We start from the raw sequence: 16,602 nt of genomic DNA, 5'->3' as shown, positions 1-16,602 counted from the left end.
TATCGGAAGATGCCAAATGCGGTAGGTTTTTAAAATACATATATTTTTTTAAAAATTTCTTATAACAAACATTAAACTTGTAATGTTTTTATTTTTTTAGCGAACTATCAAAAAATGAGGGTATTTTGGCACAAAATTATAGAGTTGTTCCACGAGCTTGGCGGGGACTCACGTCGAGAAAAAGATTCGTTACTGTCGAAATGGGGCGACATAAACACCAAATGCTTGGCTTTCCATACGATTTACTCTCGGATGAATCGACATAGGAGTAGCGGTGTCTCGGACGCGGAAGTCATGGAAAACGCGTTGACGGAGTATCAACATAAGGTCGGGGGGGCCCTTCAACTACTTTGGCATTTGGAAAGACCACTTGAGGTGTCACCCAAAATGGGGCATGGTGTTGGATGCCGAAGCCGAAGCCGAAGGTGGTCCGCGTAAAAAAAGTCTAAAACATCGTCTTCGGTTGATTCAGACACGCCCCGTTCCGACGCTCGAAACTTCAACCTAAGCGATAATGACGTTGTTAATACTACCGAGATGCCTCGGCCGGGGGGTAGAAGAAGCAAGGCCAAGGGAAGGGTAAAGGGGTCGCTTCGTCGTCGGCAACGGGTTCGAAACCCGAATTGGAAAGTTAATTCATAGAAATGAACTCTCGACTCCAAGCTTTACACGGCCTTGGAACCCAACGACTTCAAGTAAATTTGGACGTCGTCGACCTACTTAGAAGGAATGAAATGGACAAAGACATCGAGGTTTTATCAAATGAGCTATCCGAAGACGACCCGATAGTCCAATCTCTAAAAGCCACTCGACGAGCGAAAATTTTAGAAAAATATAAATAAGTTTTAGTTTTATTAGTTATTTATGTATTTTTTTTTTTAATTTGATGTATTTTTTTTTATTTAGTTTCTATTTGGAAGTTTAATGTATTTTTAATTTTATGTTAATTTATTTAAATGATTATGTATTAAAAAAAACAAATAAAATTAATAATGACTGTGGCGCATAATGCCTGGGGGTGGAGAGTTATGACTGTTTTTGTAAAAAACCATAACTCTGACTGGGCGCCACGTGACGCATAATGCTTGGAAGTGGAACTTTATAACTACACATGCTCTAAGAAAAAAAATCGAATAAAATTTACGTTTACGTGGCACATATTAGTAGGGTAAAACCAAGGGTGTTTGAAGTTTTTAACTGTTTACTACAGGACACCTGCTTTTGGATATACCTATTTTATTTATTAATTATCCTGGTGATGACTACGACTGTGACTGAATTGGTGGTTTGTAGGGTTCGTGACCCAAACCCAAACTAATCAAATCAAAATCAATTTGGATGGCAATGCCCGGCAGACGTACCAATTACACCTTGCTGACTCAGCACCACCCCGACGACCAACCACCGTCATCCTCCATGTTCTCCACCGGCCACGACTCCTCTCACTCCGGCGACAAGAAGCGGACCGACAGATCTGCCTTCGACTGGGACCTCATGAACTTCACCGACCAACGGACGCATCCCAACCGCCAGTCACAGTTCCCCCCCGGTTTGCAGCGCCAATCCAGCGGCAGCAGCTACGCCGAGAGCTCTATCTCCGGCGATTACTTCGTTCCGTCGCTGTCCGCGGCGGTGATTAGCTCCGGCGGTGATCCCGAGGCCTACACGCCGGTGCTGGACGACGGCGGTGGTTTGAAGGCGGCCGGATCTTATTCGTCCAAGAGCTGGGCGCAACAGACGGAGGAGAGCTATCAGCTGCAGCTGGCCTTGGCCTTGAGGCTCTCCTCCGAAGCTACCTGTGTTGATGATCCCAATTTGTTGGATACTGTCACCGATGAAGCCTCAGGATCTAGGTCTTCTGGATCTCTTAATATATCCGCAGAAGTTTTGTCGCATCGCTTTTGGGTAAACTTTTAACCTACATATATTTTATTGTAATTTACTCCTTATATTTAAGATCTTATAGTGAACTAGTTATTGAATGATAAACGTATATACTCTGCGCCTAAATTGCTAACATTATAGTCTAGAGTTGTATATACATATATAAGCTATAAGAAGTCTCAATTCTTGATATATCACAGGTCTAAAAGTTACTAATATGTTTTTATTAAGCTATATGTTGTAGGCATGGATGTATGTTAGTATTTATTGAATAACAAACAATGTTGTAAAATTTATCAAATGTATACTTTTTGCCTAAATGCTTAAGATATTAGAGTCTAGAATTGTATATGCATATAAGCTAGAAGTCTTAACTTGATATATCACAAGTGTAAGAGTTGCTACTATTCTGTTATTAGGCTAATGGATGTTTGTCATACTATGACAAAGTCCCCGACGGATTTTACTTGATAAACGGGATGGATCCGTACGTATGGTCGATGTGTTGTGATCCACAAGAGAGTGGACGGATTCCATCACTTGAATTGTTGAAGTCAATCGACACTGGTAGTGAGTTTTCAGTTGAAGCGATTTTGATTGACAGACGCAGTGATCCGAGCCTCAGAGAGCTGCAAAACCGGATACATAGTATTTCTTGTAACAGCATAACAAGATTGGATGTTGTTGACCAACTTGCAAAGCTTGTATGCAATCGAATGGGGTGAGAATTTAACTTATTATATGAAGGTTGAACTTTGAGAAATGCATGCATCTAGAGGTTGAAACTTCTACCAATGAATGGGCGGATTTGGGTTATGTTGTGTCTAAGGGTAAAATAAAACAATTATCTAGAATTGAAATGGGATGTAAGTCAACTGAGTGTGTTTTCAATGCATAAAAATAGTATTTTGTTCAAAAGGCTGGATTATATTGAAATAATATAATTTTGCAATCATTCTGACACACTAACTACTTCGTAGAAACAATATAAACATTTTGCCGCATCTCTCTCTCCCTGTACACACACACACATACATGCATACACATATCATTTATGATCTGATATCTTTGTCTTCAAAAGGGGTGCAACTTTAACTGGAGAAGATGATTTGGTTTCAATGTGGAAGGAGTGCAGTGAGGATCTTAAAGATTGTCTAGGATCTGTTGTACTTCCGTTGGGCAACCTATCTGTTGGCCTTTGCAGACATCGGGCTTTTCTATTTAAGGTACAAAGTAAATTCATTTTGTTTTAACTAATAACCTTAACGTGTGGGGCTAAAGACATTGCAACATCATATTTGATACTTTATTTTTAAGATATTTAGCATATTAATTACTTTTTCTATGTAATATATTTCTTCAATGTTTTCTATCTGTGCTTGAATGTAACTCGATGTGGTCCACAAGATGCGAATGTGACTATTTTCAACGTTTATCTTACATGCTCTTTTAATAATAATTTGCATCAGATTTTAGCGGACACAATTGACCTACCATGCCGAATAGCCAAGGGTTGCAAATATTGTAAAAGAGATGATGCTTCATCTTGCCTTGTCCGCTTTGGTGTAGACAAGTAAGTGTTGATAACTTCAAGCATGCTTAAACCCTAAATTGCTGTTTACTGTTTTAGAATCTAACTACAACAACTTTATGATTGGGGGCTTGCAAGCTTGTTGTTCTATCAACTTTAAGAAAGAAACATTAATGGTTTTATTGTCTTCTATTGTAAACTGCCAGCATACACTTTTATTACTGTATGACAATATTTCTTTAGAAAAGAGTCACTGAGCATAAATGTGTTGGCACGAGTGTTGCCTTTTTTTAATTTAAAATCCTCTGTTTTCTCTCTCTCTCTCTCTCTCTCAACTTATTTAACACAGTGGTTCATCTGGTTAGGGCTGTAACGAGCCGAGCCAAGCCAAGTTGGACCTGGGCTCGAGCTCAGACTTAAACGAGCTGGATTGACTCGGCTCATTTATTTTAAGCCTGAGATCGAGCTGGGTTTGTAAAAAGTTTAACTTCTAAAGCCAGCGCGTGCCTCGTCAAACAGGCTCGCTATTTCAGTTTTTATAAATTTCAAACCGTTTTTACATATATTGATAACAAAAAGACAAAAAAGGTATTTTTATAAAATACACATAATTCATAATTTATAAATAGAAAATCTATAACATTATTATTTTTGTTTAAATTTTAAAGAGATCAAAATGCAGATTCAAAATATTATATCTATCATTTTTGTTTTTTTTCCAATATTTTACATGTTAGCATTATTTTTATCATATATTAAATTTTGGGATTTAATTTAAACGAGCCAGTTATTAAGCGAGCCACAAACCGAGCTGTTTACAAACAAGTTTTTATAAATTTTAAACCGTTTTTACATGTATTGATAACAAAAAGACAAAAAAGGTATTTTTATAAAATACACATAATTCATAATTTATAAAATAGAAAATCTATAACATTATTATTTTTGTTTTAATTATTTTAAAGAGATCTTAATGCAGATTCAAAATATTATATCTATCATTTTTGTTTTCCCCAATATTTTACATGTTAGTATTATTTTTATCATATACTAAATTTTGGGATTTAATTTAAACTAGCCAGTTATTTAGCGAGCCACAAACCGAGCTGTTTACAAACAAGTTTTTTTCGAGTGAACTTCAAGCAAGCCATGTGCTTTTTGAACAACCCTACATCTGGTTAGCTATCGTGTGGCTGAAAGAACACATCTCTTATTCTTTTCTTTTTGTGCACTTTGCGTATACATTTTCTGTTAAATCTAAGCAGATGAAGTCATGTTAGAATATTTAAAATAGTATAAATGCGTGTTTTGAATACATATCTTGATTTAGTCTATTTAGCTAGGATGCATTTAGTTGCCGTTCTCTTAGTCTTTTGTATTTCATTTGGAGTTATTCCCATCAAAAATAGATGCATAATTTGTCTCATTTTCACAAACCCTAAATCTTATGCAGGGAACTTCTTGTTGATCTAGTTGGGAACCCCGGGAGCCTCTCTGAGCCTGATTCTCTACTAAATGGTCCAGCTACGATCTCAATTTCTTCCCCGTTGCGTTTTCCACGTTTTAGACAAGTTGAACCCGTGGTTGATTTTAGGTCACTCGCTAAACAGTACTTTACTGAGTGCGACTCTTTGAATCTTGTATTTGAAACTCCATCCAGTGGTAAGTTACTTTTCCCCATAATAAATGTTGTGTACTGATTTTTAGTAGGGTGGCGTGGGGTCGGTTTGGATTGTTTTTGGGCTTGAACCGAACCAAAAACCGAAATTTCAGTTTTATAGGTTTGGATTCGGTTTGGTTTCGTTTTTTGAGTCGGCCAATTTGGCTAGAAGTTTTTGGGATGAAAAAAAGTTGGCCTAAAATAATAATTTGGGCCTAATTTTTTTTATTAAATAGTATTTTAGTGGTCAATGGTTATCATACATTTGTGTTGAAATACTTGGGTTACACTATTTGTTAAGTTATAATTTTTTTTTCTATTAGGTTATAAATTAAATCTGGTGTATTTATAATTATGATTCATGGTTAGTTTATTTCATTTGTGGTTCATTTTAGGTTGGCGTTACGTTTTGAATGAAAGGTCATTATGCTGAAAAAAATCAAAATTTTGGTGATGGTGTAAATGCAGGTGATGGAGATAGTGGGGATGCAATTTATTCTAATAAGCAGTCTGATAAAAATCATGTTGATATGAATATTGTTGCACGTAGTCCGAGCAACAGCAATGACGGTTCACGGCTACCTCCTTCTAAAGGCGCCCGCCCCAGAGGGCATGATAGAAATCTACAGCTTCCCAAGGCGTATGCTCAGAATATGGTTAAAGACTCCCGATCACACGTCTTATCAAATGCGAGAATGGAGGCGGCTAGTTATCAAAGGTTCGATGGGGGTCAGCCACGTAGGCCGAATGACGATTTGACCCTTGATTTTGAAGATCTGGACATTCCTTGGAGTGATCTGGAACTAAAAGAGAAAATTGGAGCAGGTAATCTCTTTTCTTTTGGTTGTGATAGCATTTTTATCATGTTTTTTGGAAGGGTAAATTATATTAAGTACTATAGGACATACTCCTGAGTAGGGATGTAAATGAGCCAATGTGGCTTGTGATCTACTCGAGATTGGCTCGTCAAAAGCTTTAATCGAGTATATCATAAACGAGCTCAAGCCTTAAAGAAGCTTGTTTAATAAAGGAGCCCGCGCTTGAGCTTCACTTATAGAGCTTGAGTTGGCACGCGAGGCAAAACGAGCTATTATATCAATAGTGTTTATTTAATATATTAATAATAGTAATAATAATGATAATGATGATAGTTATATATAAAAGTTTCATAAAAGATAACTAAATAACATATATTATGTTGTATATAGAAATTGTAATTAAAAATGTATATAAATTAACTAATATATAATAAACGAGTCGAGCCCAAACCGAGCTGAGTTTGAGCTTGAAAAAACTAGACATGAGCCACACTCGAGCCTTAGAAAAAGAGCTTGAAATGATCCGAGCTTCAGCTCTCTGAGTCCAACGAGCTCAGCTCATATACACCGTATATAGTCGATACTTGTCTGGTTCTGTTTTTCTAAGACCAGTTGCCATGTATTTGCAGGTTCTTTTGGTGTTGTTCATCGCGCTGATTGGAATGGCTCTGTAAGTAATACGCCCTTGTTCATTGTACTCATTCTCTGTATCAGTTTTGTAATTCTTGGTAATAGTATAAGAATGTATGTGTAGTGACATTTTTTTCATTTCAAAGCTTACAAACTCCACAACTTTCAGGATGTTGCGGTTAAAATTCTTTTAGAACAAGATTTTCATCCAGAGAGGTTGAATGAATTCCTGCAGGAGGTAAGTCCTAATGTTATTTTAGTCGATATGTAATTATTTATTTTGTATGCATGTGTTATTTAGTAACTTATAGTTTGTTTCTCCTCTATTTCTGTTAGGTCGCAATAATGAGGCGCCTACGACATCCAAATATTGTTCTTTTTATGGGTGCTGTCACTCAGCCCCCTAACCTGTCGATAGTCACTGAATATTTGTCAAGGTTTAGGCTTTTACAGTTTAATTTTTATGTAAACACTCATTGTAAACGAACCGGATGTGTATGTTCGTGTTCATTTGTTTAACTTTAACCGAACAAACGATCTAACACGAAGTAGACTAACGACTATAAATGAGCATAACTGAGCGAACTTAAACGAACATTCACGAACAAAAGAGACATTTGCTCATGTTCATCCAGTTGTCTGAATGAACAAAACCTATTGCCCATCTTAGTTTGTTTATTAAATAAAAGAACATCCAGCAGAACAGTTCACGAATGGCTTAATGAACATTCGGTCGTTCAGTTCGTTTACAGGCCTACATGGGATTTAAAAGTCATTGTTCGTAAGAGAGGACTAATTTTGTAATATATGTTTTGAACTGCAGAGGTAGCTTGTATAGGCTGTTGCACAAATCGGGTGCGAAAGAGACCTTGGATGAGAGACGACGATTGAGTATGGCTTATGATGTGGTATATACCTCTAGATTTTTCTACAATAGGTGTTCTCAAACATATATTGGTTTTTCTTAAATGAAAAAAAAAAGTGTGTTTGAGCACTTTTAACAATTAACGCATTGATTATTGAATTATGCATGATGTCATTGTGATATAATGAATTAAATAAGCTTGAAATACAATCCAGTTTTCGGAACCAAAATAAGGGTTTTAATCAGTTGCAGAAGAATAATTATGTTGGTTTTGTTATCTGTTGTTTCACAGGGCATTCCCTGTTAATGCATTTAAAACAGAACAGTTTGTATATACACATGCGCACACACACATATTACACACACAGTATTATATATATGTGTGTGTATGTATATATGTGTAGAGAAAACTAAAAAGATACAAGAAAACTACTACCAACAACTCAGTTTTTTTTATATTTGTTTTCATTTCTTTTAATTATAAGGTTAAGAATTGTCAAAAAGATAAAAAAAATATATATATGTAGCTCATGAAGTTACATATATGTAACTCGTACGCCACATATATGTACCTCGTATGAGATACATATGATACATATATATAACTTTGTGGGCTACATACTTTTTTTTAATCTTATTTTACATTTCTAATCTTAGAATTAAAAGAAATTAAAAAAATTGATTGGTTGGTATTAGTTTTCTCGTAAGTTTGTGGTTTTCTTATAAACCCTCCCTTGTATATGTATATAATATATATTTGTGTGTGTGTGTGTCACCATCGTGAATTAATATATTAGTAATGATTGCTTGTTTTCTGGTGCAGGCAAAAGGGATGAATTACCTCCACCGACGCAACCCTCCTATTGTTCACAGGGATTTGAAATCTCCCAACCTTTTAGTAGACAGGAAATACACCGTGAAGGTAAAATGGAGAATTGTTAAGCACACCTATAGCTGTTGTTTTCTGTAATATACTGTGTCTAGATAGTGTTGTGTTACATTGTTTTAATTTTTTGCTGAATAAGGTGACTTGGAATCTAATAGGAGTAGCTTAGGTATTCTTTTATTATTATTATTATAAATAAAAGTCAAACTGGGAATTGCAAATGGTTGAAACAAAACACACACACACACAATAAGTGAACACTTAGCTTTCTTGATTCTCTAATTTTCCAACTTTTAGAGAAAAATGCTCTTTATGAGAACATCTAGGTTAACATAATAAAAATGTTAATCTACTTGATGCAATATTGAATTAGTTCTAAATAAAGAACATGATTCTCTATATTCAGTTAGGGTGTAGTTGAGCTACACTTGGAGAGTTGGTCGCTTCTTGAAAGCAAATTGATTTTATATTTTGTTTAGTATCACTTCTTGTATTCAATAAAAAAAATATTCAGGTCGTATGTAAACGAGCTGGCCCAATGCTTAAGCTTGAGCTCGGCTCGGCTTGTTTAGAGCTGCATTTCTATAGCTCGAGCGAGGCTCGTGCTTAGTTTTCAGGCTTGAGTTTGGGAATTTATTTATATATTATATATATAATAATTATAATATTTATATTATTATATATAACATAACATTATTTTTTGGTTATTTTTGTCATAATTTTATATATAGTAATAAGTATTGTGTAAATACAAGTTGATATGTTAAATAAGAACTTCATAAATAATGTGCTCTTTAAGCCCACGAGCATACTCGAGCTCGATAAGTGAAGCTCGGGCTCGGGCTCGAGCTTGTTTAAGCTTGGCTTGATTTGAGCTTTTAGCTGTTAGGATTAAACGCACACACGAAACTGAACACGACACGAAAGCAATAAACGAACACGAGGATTTAACGTGGTTCGGTCTAAACTGACCTACGTCCACGGGTGGCAACTAGGTATATCTTTATTGAGTGACAAATATTACAAGTACATAATGTTGTTTATATAGAGACTGAACTAGGGTTAGTAAATTATTATGCAAGAAATCTAAACCGGGCCGGGCTTGGGCCCGACCGCCCACACCCGTCTCCTCTTTTGACTTCATATAATAAACCGGGCCAACAAGGCCTACGAACCCAACAATCTCCCACTCGGAGGCCTTGAGTACTCTCGTCTGCACTCCTGATTGTACTTCTGTAATCTGAACATTAAACTTCTTCTAGTTGCCACCGCCTTCTCATCAATTAACCTGAAGGCCCGTTGAAGCTCCCCGGAGCTCCAACACGTCAGTCATGGCTGAAACTGCCCCTGACCCGTTCTCTGTCCCTACCGGCTCCCACTGTAACGAACTACCGGATCCTGAGATAACCTGAGAACAAACACTCTCCATATTCAGCAAGTAATTCATTGGAGAGACTTTTACAGCTGGAATACTGGTTTTCTTAATCCACTGTCGACCTGGAACTGTAACTGAAACACGACCTGTGCTCCCACTGTCACGATGTCCCCCAACTGATTTAACCTTCCTAGCTCGTTCATCCTGAATCTTCACTTTGGCTCTGGGTTTGTTACTTGCAAAACGAACCTTCTTCTGCCCACGAGATTCTGTGAACCGGATTTTGTCTTTCACCAAAACTGGATCCACTCCTTTCGATGACATATCGACCATATACAACGAACCCATTTTCTTGCCACGAGCAACAACGAGATTCCCTTTGACTACTTTCCACTGCCCATTCCCTGGTCATCCAACTGCCCAACTGAAATCAAACGTTTCTTCAAACTTGGAATAACCCTCACGTCTTTCAAAGTCCAAGAAGTACCGGCTGAAGTTATCAAATCAACGTCTCCCATACCCGTAACCTCTAAAATATCATCATTCGCTAGTCGAACCTTTCCAAAATCCCCAAATTTAAGATTCTTCATCGTTTCACTACAGTGAGTGGCATGAAACGATGCACCAGAATCCATCACCCAAGCATCAACGCTACTCTCAACACTACAAACCAAAGCCTCATCACTACTGACCCCGTCATCTGTGTCGTCTTCTGTAACGTTCACCTCTTTCTTACCATTCGGACACTGATTCTTGAAGTGTCCTTTCTCTTTACAACCCCAACATTCAATATCCTTACGAGTCTTAGACTGACTCCTCTTCCTGCTCCCACTGCCTCGCTGTTTTCCCCTACCTCTACCTTCTGTGACTAGCATATTGCCTGATGATTCACCTGAACTTCTGCGTCTTGAATCTTCTCCCAGAATCAGATCTCGAATCCCATCGAAAGTAATATTTGTAGACGAACTACAAACTGCAGTCACTGTTTGCGACCAACTGTCGGGCAAAGAGGATAATAACAAGAGGCCTTGAACTTCATCATCAAACTTAATGTCAACTGACACTAAGCGGGACAAGATCGAATTAAGATTATTGATATGAGTTGTAACTGACCCACCCTCTTTCATTCGAGTTGTCACTAGCTCTCTGATAAGATAGACCTTATTCGCTGCCGAAGGCTTCTCATACATGTTGGATAGTGCGTCCATCATACCACGGGCTGTGGTTTCTTTCATGACGTTAAACGCCACATCTTCCGACAACGATAATGTAATACAAGCCCTAGCTTTCTTGTCTAACTTCTTCCAATCTGCTTCTGACAACTTTTCTGGTTTTTCATCCTCAAGCACTACATCCAAGTCTTTCTGACAAAGTAGTGCCTCAATCTGCATCTTCCACCAACCAAACTTCTGTCCGTCAAACTTCTGTATCGAAAACTTTCCGTCTTCTGGCATAACAATGACTAAAACAAAAAACTGGATAAAAACAGAGACAGACACAACAATGGCACGAGCCTGAACTTAACGGCTGTTCAACTGAACTCTGTTAAACAATCAACCTATTTATACGCAGCGGAATATCGAACTGAAAATCAGAAACCGAAACTTTAAACTGAAACGATAAACCTGACAAACGCGGTTGGCACTGGTTCTCCGTTTCTTTAACGCTTCTTCTGACTTGACAACGATTCTTCAATGAAAAATAGAATCCTGATTCAACTTGTTCTTGGTTTGGTTAGGCTGATCAGCGATAACAGGTAATCAGGCCGGCTTCACTGCTCGGCTACCACACTTATACTTCGACCACAAACCCGTAACGGCAGCTGGTTACTCAGTTCTGTCGGCTAGACTGCTCGACACGACTTTTAGCGGTTGATGCTTCTTGAATGACGATCGAACAAATCGGTAATAGGGTGGCGGCGCTAAAGCCGGCAAACCCTAATCGAACTGATGACCAACAAGACGAACCCGGTGACCGCTGGGTTAATTTGGCGGCTGCCAAAAAACGAAACCCTAGATCAACCCTATCTTCTGCAACTCAAAAAACAACAAGCGTTGGCTTACGGTGGTGTATGGCGGTGGACTGAACCCTAGTCGCGATCGTCGGGCTGGGTTTAGTGGCGGCGAAACAGCGGCGGCGTAAACCCTAACGACAATCGGAGAACCGTAGCGGCGGCGGAACCCTAGCGCAGTAGGGTGGCGGCGGCGGGAGGTTTGGCGGCGACTCGGCTGGTTCAACGTGTTCTTCGCGTGATCCGAACCTAAGCTCTAGATACCACTTGTTAGGATTAAACGCACACACGAAACTGAACACGACACGAAAGCAATAAACGAACACGAGGATTTAACGTGGTTCGGTCTAAACTGACCTACGTCCACGGGTGGCAACTAGGTATATCTTTATTGAGTGACAAATATTACAAGTACATAATGTTGTTTATATAGAGACTGAACTAGGGTTAGTAAATTATTATGCAAGAAATCTAAACCGGGCCGGGCTTGGGCCCGACCGCCCACACCCGTCTCCTCTTTTGACTTCATATAATAAACCGGGCCAACAAGGCCTACGAACCCAACATTAGCAAGCCGATCTCGAGTAGCTCATGAGTGGCTTGGCTCGTTTACACATCTTGCCTCAGTTGCTTCGGTGATGCATAATGGCCATCAAGTTATTCATGTAAATTACTGTGTTTTTCAATTCTGATCGATTGCACTTGCAATGCCATGATCCACGCCTCCATTAGTTTCAATTTTCAGTTCAGATTTGAAACAGATACAGTGAAAATGACGATCAGACGTCATAAGATCATGATGTGATGGCGGTTTTCGAGATCGATTAAGTGTTGAACAAACGGCCATGGCCACAACCTTCTAGATACTCTACATTTTTGTTCAATGGCCTGGATGATTAACATAATTAATCTTCTTCATTATTTACTCTAATGAATATTATATTAATAATTAAGAGTAATTAATGGAGACTAATTATGCTACCTTACACCCAATGAGCAAAATCCAAGAGCATTCAAGAGGCTTCTTCCACAAATTTTACAGATGTGAGAAACCACTTTCCCTGATTTCGTTTGTGGCCGTTCTTTCAGAAGCAAAAACCTACACTGTTGATGACTTATATTTGGACACCACTGATGTTCAACACTTTTTTGATCTCGAAAACTTGTATTACAAAGATGGATTGAAGATTGTAATCAATGGAGACGTAGATTACCGCAACGCGGTAAGCAATCAATCGGACAATCGGGAATAAAAAAACACACAGTAAATCATGTGAATAACTTATCTTTATGGCTGGTAGATTTGCAATAGAAGCAGAATGCATCGTTGCAGTTGGACATACATGTTACATCCATTTCTCCAGAAGCAATTCATTATCTTCATAATATCTTATTTATTTTGTTTTTCAGGTGTGTGATTTTGGGCTTTCTAGGTTGAAAGCAAATACATTTCTTTCATCCAAGACCGCAGCAGGAACAGTGAGTTTCTTATTATTATTCAACCGCCATAATTTTCAAGCATGTTTAACCTAGTATTATGTTTTTTATAAAAAAAAAACAGCCTGAGTGGATGGCGCCAGAAGTTCTTCGTGATGAACCTTCAAATGAGAAATCAGATGTGTACAGCTTTGGGGTCATTTTGTGGGAACTTGCCACTTTGCAGCAACCTTGGGGTAATCTAAATCCTGCACAGGTTTGTACAACCTTTATTTATTTAAACTCTTATTTACTTATGGATTATTTAGATTAGGATTAGCTTCATGTCTACCTTACAAACTTGAAATTTTTTTTATGTACCCAACCAAAAGTAATTTTATCATATATACCCAACTTTAATGAATTTTTACTCATTGGCGATTTTACCATATTCATTACATTTGTTTAAGCCTAAATTTTTATTTGGATTTGATCCATATCGACGATAATCAAGCAGACCGAACCGTCGCCTCTCCTGTTTTGTTCTCTCGACGGAAGATAATCGAACAATCGAATCTATATGTATGGATTAGATTATAATTGCATGGCAATCGAATGATAAGCAATTTAATATTTTGAGAAACTATTGTTTATGGGTAAAAAAATGTAAGTTAAAAATGGGTAAATTTGAAAAGATAAACGTTTATGAAGTTTTAAAGTTTTTGAAAAGTAAAGGTAGAATGGTTACAAATTAAAATATTTTTTAATGAATTGGGTATATCTGATATTTTAACTACTTTGTAAGGGTTTATATGATATTTTAGCTTTGCATAGGTATATATATGACATTATCCAAATTTGTAGGGATGTATATGAAACACCTTTATATAATATATATATCTCTGTTTTTAGGTTGTAGCAGCTGTAGGGTTTAAATGCAAAAGGCTGGAAATTCCTCCTGATGTAAACCCTCAAATTGCAGCATTGATTGAAGCCTGTTGGGCAAAGTAAGTTCAATCAGAACTAATTTTGACCCAAAAGTACATGAGGCCAATTTTAAAACCAAGTTTTGACGGTGTATATTTTAAGACATTAATTACAAATTCATTTTGCAGTGAGCCATGGAAGCGCCCGTCCTTCTCGGCCATCATGGAAACCTTGAGACCGTTGACCAAACCTGCAACTCCACAGACGAGTCAAACAGACGTTTCTTTACTCTTATGAAGATGTGAAAACCGCATCCAATGTTTCATAACTTATATATGGACAAACTATTGACAAAGTAGGAATCATCAGCATAACACTGTTAGTCATTTTTGTCTTAACTTTATTTAACATTTGCTGACTGGATGCACATGCGGCATCAAACTTTGTTAGTCACGGGATTGAAAGTGGTCCCATCTTGATAATCACACAACAAAACCCGTTACTAATGCCATTTGTGCATTTGGTCATCAAAGTATTCACCCGCACGCATTTTTGATCCATTTTTTTTATTAAATAGATTAATATGCTAAATATGATTACAAAAACTATGTTACTATAGTAATGGTGACGTTACTTTTAAGCATTGGAATAAATTTTTTATGATCACATTTCGCCCTTTGATTCTTAGTCAAAATTTCAGATTTGACCCATTTGACCAGTGATGGATAACTAAACCCAATACTGACTTGTCTTTTTATGTTCTCTCTTGCAGGCCGGTTGCTGTATATATATGTTTCAGTTTGTTTATTATAGATGCCAAAATTTCTTATAGGAATACAATTACATGTCATCAATATTTGAGAATGTCCAATAATTCATCTTTCAAAAAAAACGTCAACCCCATTACTTTTGTGATTTGGTCAAATTTACAAAATATTTGCATGAAATTGTTGCATTATACTGTGTGTTAGGTTTCTAATAATAATGGGTTATTGTAAGTATGGGGTGTTTGGGATTCTTTATTTTAATATATTACTTTTTCAGAAAGTAACAAGTCTCGAAGGTAATTCGTCAGGGTGATTCGTTAAACGGAAGCTTAACGAACTAGCCTTAGTTCGTATCCAAATTCGTTAAGGAAAAGATAACGAATTAACCCCAATTCGTTATGACCATTCGTTAAAAGGAGATAACGAGCTAGAAGGTTCAATTCGTTACAGAGGGGTCATTCGCTATGAAGTTCAATTTGTTAAAGGACCAGTTCGTTATAAGGTCCAATTCGTCAAAGGATCGGTACGTTATAAGGGCCAATTTGTTACAAGGACCAGTTCGTTATAATAGTCAATTCGTTATAAAATAACGAATGGGTCATTCGTTATGAAGAACCAAGTAACGAACTAGAAGTTTGATAAATGACGAAACTGTCCCTGTACTTAGAAAAAGAATGATTTAATTAGGAAATAACCCTTGAACTTTATTAAATTATAGAAGATCCCTTAAACGATTATGTAACATTGTGAAAATATCGGGTTCAAATTATCAAATTTTCAAAGTCAAAGGACCAAAACTGTCAAATTTCAAACCTTGGAGTTAAAAATAAAAAATTTGATCCCCTGACCCATCGCGATACTCGATGGATCAGAAGAGAGACCCATCGCGTATCGCAATGGGTTGTCTGACAACGAGACGCGTGGCTCGCCACGTGTCCCGCCACGTGGCCACACGTGGCACAACTTCTGCCACGTGGCAGACCTACGTGGTGACTCAACAAGGCTACGTCGTGATACGCGACGGGCTAGCTTAAGGCCATCGCGTATCGCGATGCCTTGCCTGGTTTTATCTATAAACAGCAAGGTCGGGATTTCACTTTTGCACACCAAATCAGCTCATCTCTCTCACTCTAAAACATCTCTCTAAGATCCTATATTCATACCCTCGATCCACCTCGAAGTTCGTGCCAACCCTCGATCATTACCTCGTTTTCCGTGCCAACGTTTCCTCGAGTCTTGTGCAACTTTCCACCAACGTACCAACCAAGAAGGAGACTTCCATTCCCGACGTTATGGCGATTAGTCTCGTAAAGCGTGCCGACTAGTGGTGAAGTATTGCTGTTCATCGATTTGCGTGCCAAGAGGAAGAGTGACGAGAAAAAGAGTTGAGCAAGAAGATAAAGAAGGTGAAGCAGGTGTTGAGGTGATGCTCGAGTATTTGGGGTTTGTTTAAGCCAAGCGAAGGTAGGCATAATGCCCGAATTAAATAATAATAAAATATTATAAAAGGCTTAAAACCTTAAGTCGAGGCTATACTCGATACCTCGATAAAATAAAAGAATATATAACAAAGAAAAGTAAAAGAAAGAAATTATGAATATTATTATATATGTGTGAATATATATATATATATATATGTGATTATTTGTTATGAAAATATTATTTAGGTAATAATAACTATTCTTAAATAATAAAGAAAAGAAAAATAGTACGTTTCTTAGAGAAGAAGAAACGTAAGGTTTTATGAAAAGAAACTAAAGGTTTATAATATTACTTTTTAACTAAAGGTTTTAAAGTAAAAGAGATTTTGAACTAAAGGTTCATCGAGGTAT

At 37.4% G+C, this 16,602-nt stretch overlaps 1 protein-coding gene across 3 annotated transcripts; it reads left to right on the top strand.

The window, feature by feature from the left end:
- Nucleotides 1-1,234: 1,234 nt before the first annotated feature.
- Nucleotides 1,235-14,860, top strand: LOC143556920 (serine/threonine-protein kinase CTR1-like). Of its 3 annotated transcripts, none has more exons than XR_013139464.1 (16): nt 1,235-1,905; nt 2,304-2,605; nt 2,966-3,110; nt 3,354-3,457; nt 4,869-5,077; nt 5,544-5,900; nt 6,523-6,563; nt 6,693-6,761; nt 6,860-6,960; nt 7,347-7,431; nt 8,212-8,310; nt 13,071-13,139; nt 13,222-13,353; nt 13,989-14,083; nt 14,192-14,358; nt 14,776-14,860. XR_013139464.1 is itself a non-coding variant. In XM_077046131.1 (15 exons), exons 1-15 carry the CDS (start codon nt 1,339-1,341, stop codon nt 14,298-14,300), a joined length of 2,484 nt encoding a protein of 827 aa, XP_076902246.1. In that variant the 5' UTR covers nt 1,235-1,338; the 3' UTR covers nt 14,301-14,564. The 3 variants fall into 3 exon arrangements, 1 of the variants encoding a protein (XP_076902246.1); XR_013139465.1 differs by having other exon boundaries at nt 14,192-14,381; nt 14,776-14,856; XM_077046131.1 differs by lacking the exon at nt 14,776-14,860 and having other exon boundaries at nt 14,192-14,564.
- The last annotated feature ends 1,742 nt before the right edge of the window (nt 14,861-16,602 follow it).

Source organism: Bidens hawaiensis, unplaced genomic scaffold (genome assembly GCF_021521415.1).
Source record: "Bidens hawaiensis isolate Kalapana, Puna unplaced genomic scaffold, B.hawaiensis_p1.1 tig00018753_1, whole genome shotgun sequence".
Lineage (NCBI taxonomy): Eukaryota > Viridiplantae > Streptophyta > Magnoliopsida > Asterales > Asteraceae > Bidens > Bidens hawaiensis.
The sequence above is the reverse complement of the archived record's forward strand: the minus strand, read 5'-3'. Positions and strand labels throughout refer to the sequence as shown.

Excerpts from the sequence above, each read along its gene's own strand:
- LOC143556920 (XM_077046131.1), top strand. The coding sequence starts at position 1,339 with ATGGCAATGCCCGGCAGACGTACCAATTACACCTTGCTGACTCAGCAC. Across the intron at positions 1,906-2,303 it reads TTTTGTCGCATCGCTTTTGG|GCTAATGGATGTTTGTCATA; the intron begins GTAAACTTTTAA and ends TTCTGTTATTAG. Across the intron at positions 5,901-6,522 it reads AAAAGAGAAAATTGGAGCAG|GTTCTTTTGGTGTTGTTCAT; the intron begins GTAATCTCTTTT and ends ATGTATTTGCAG.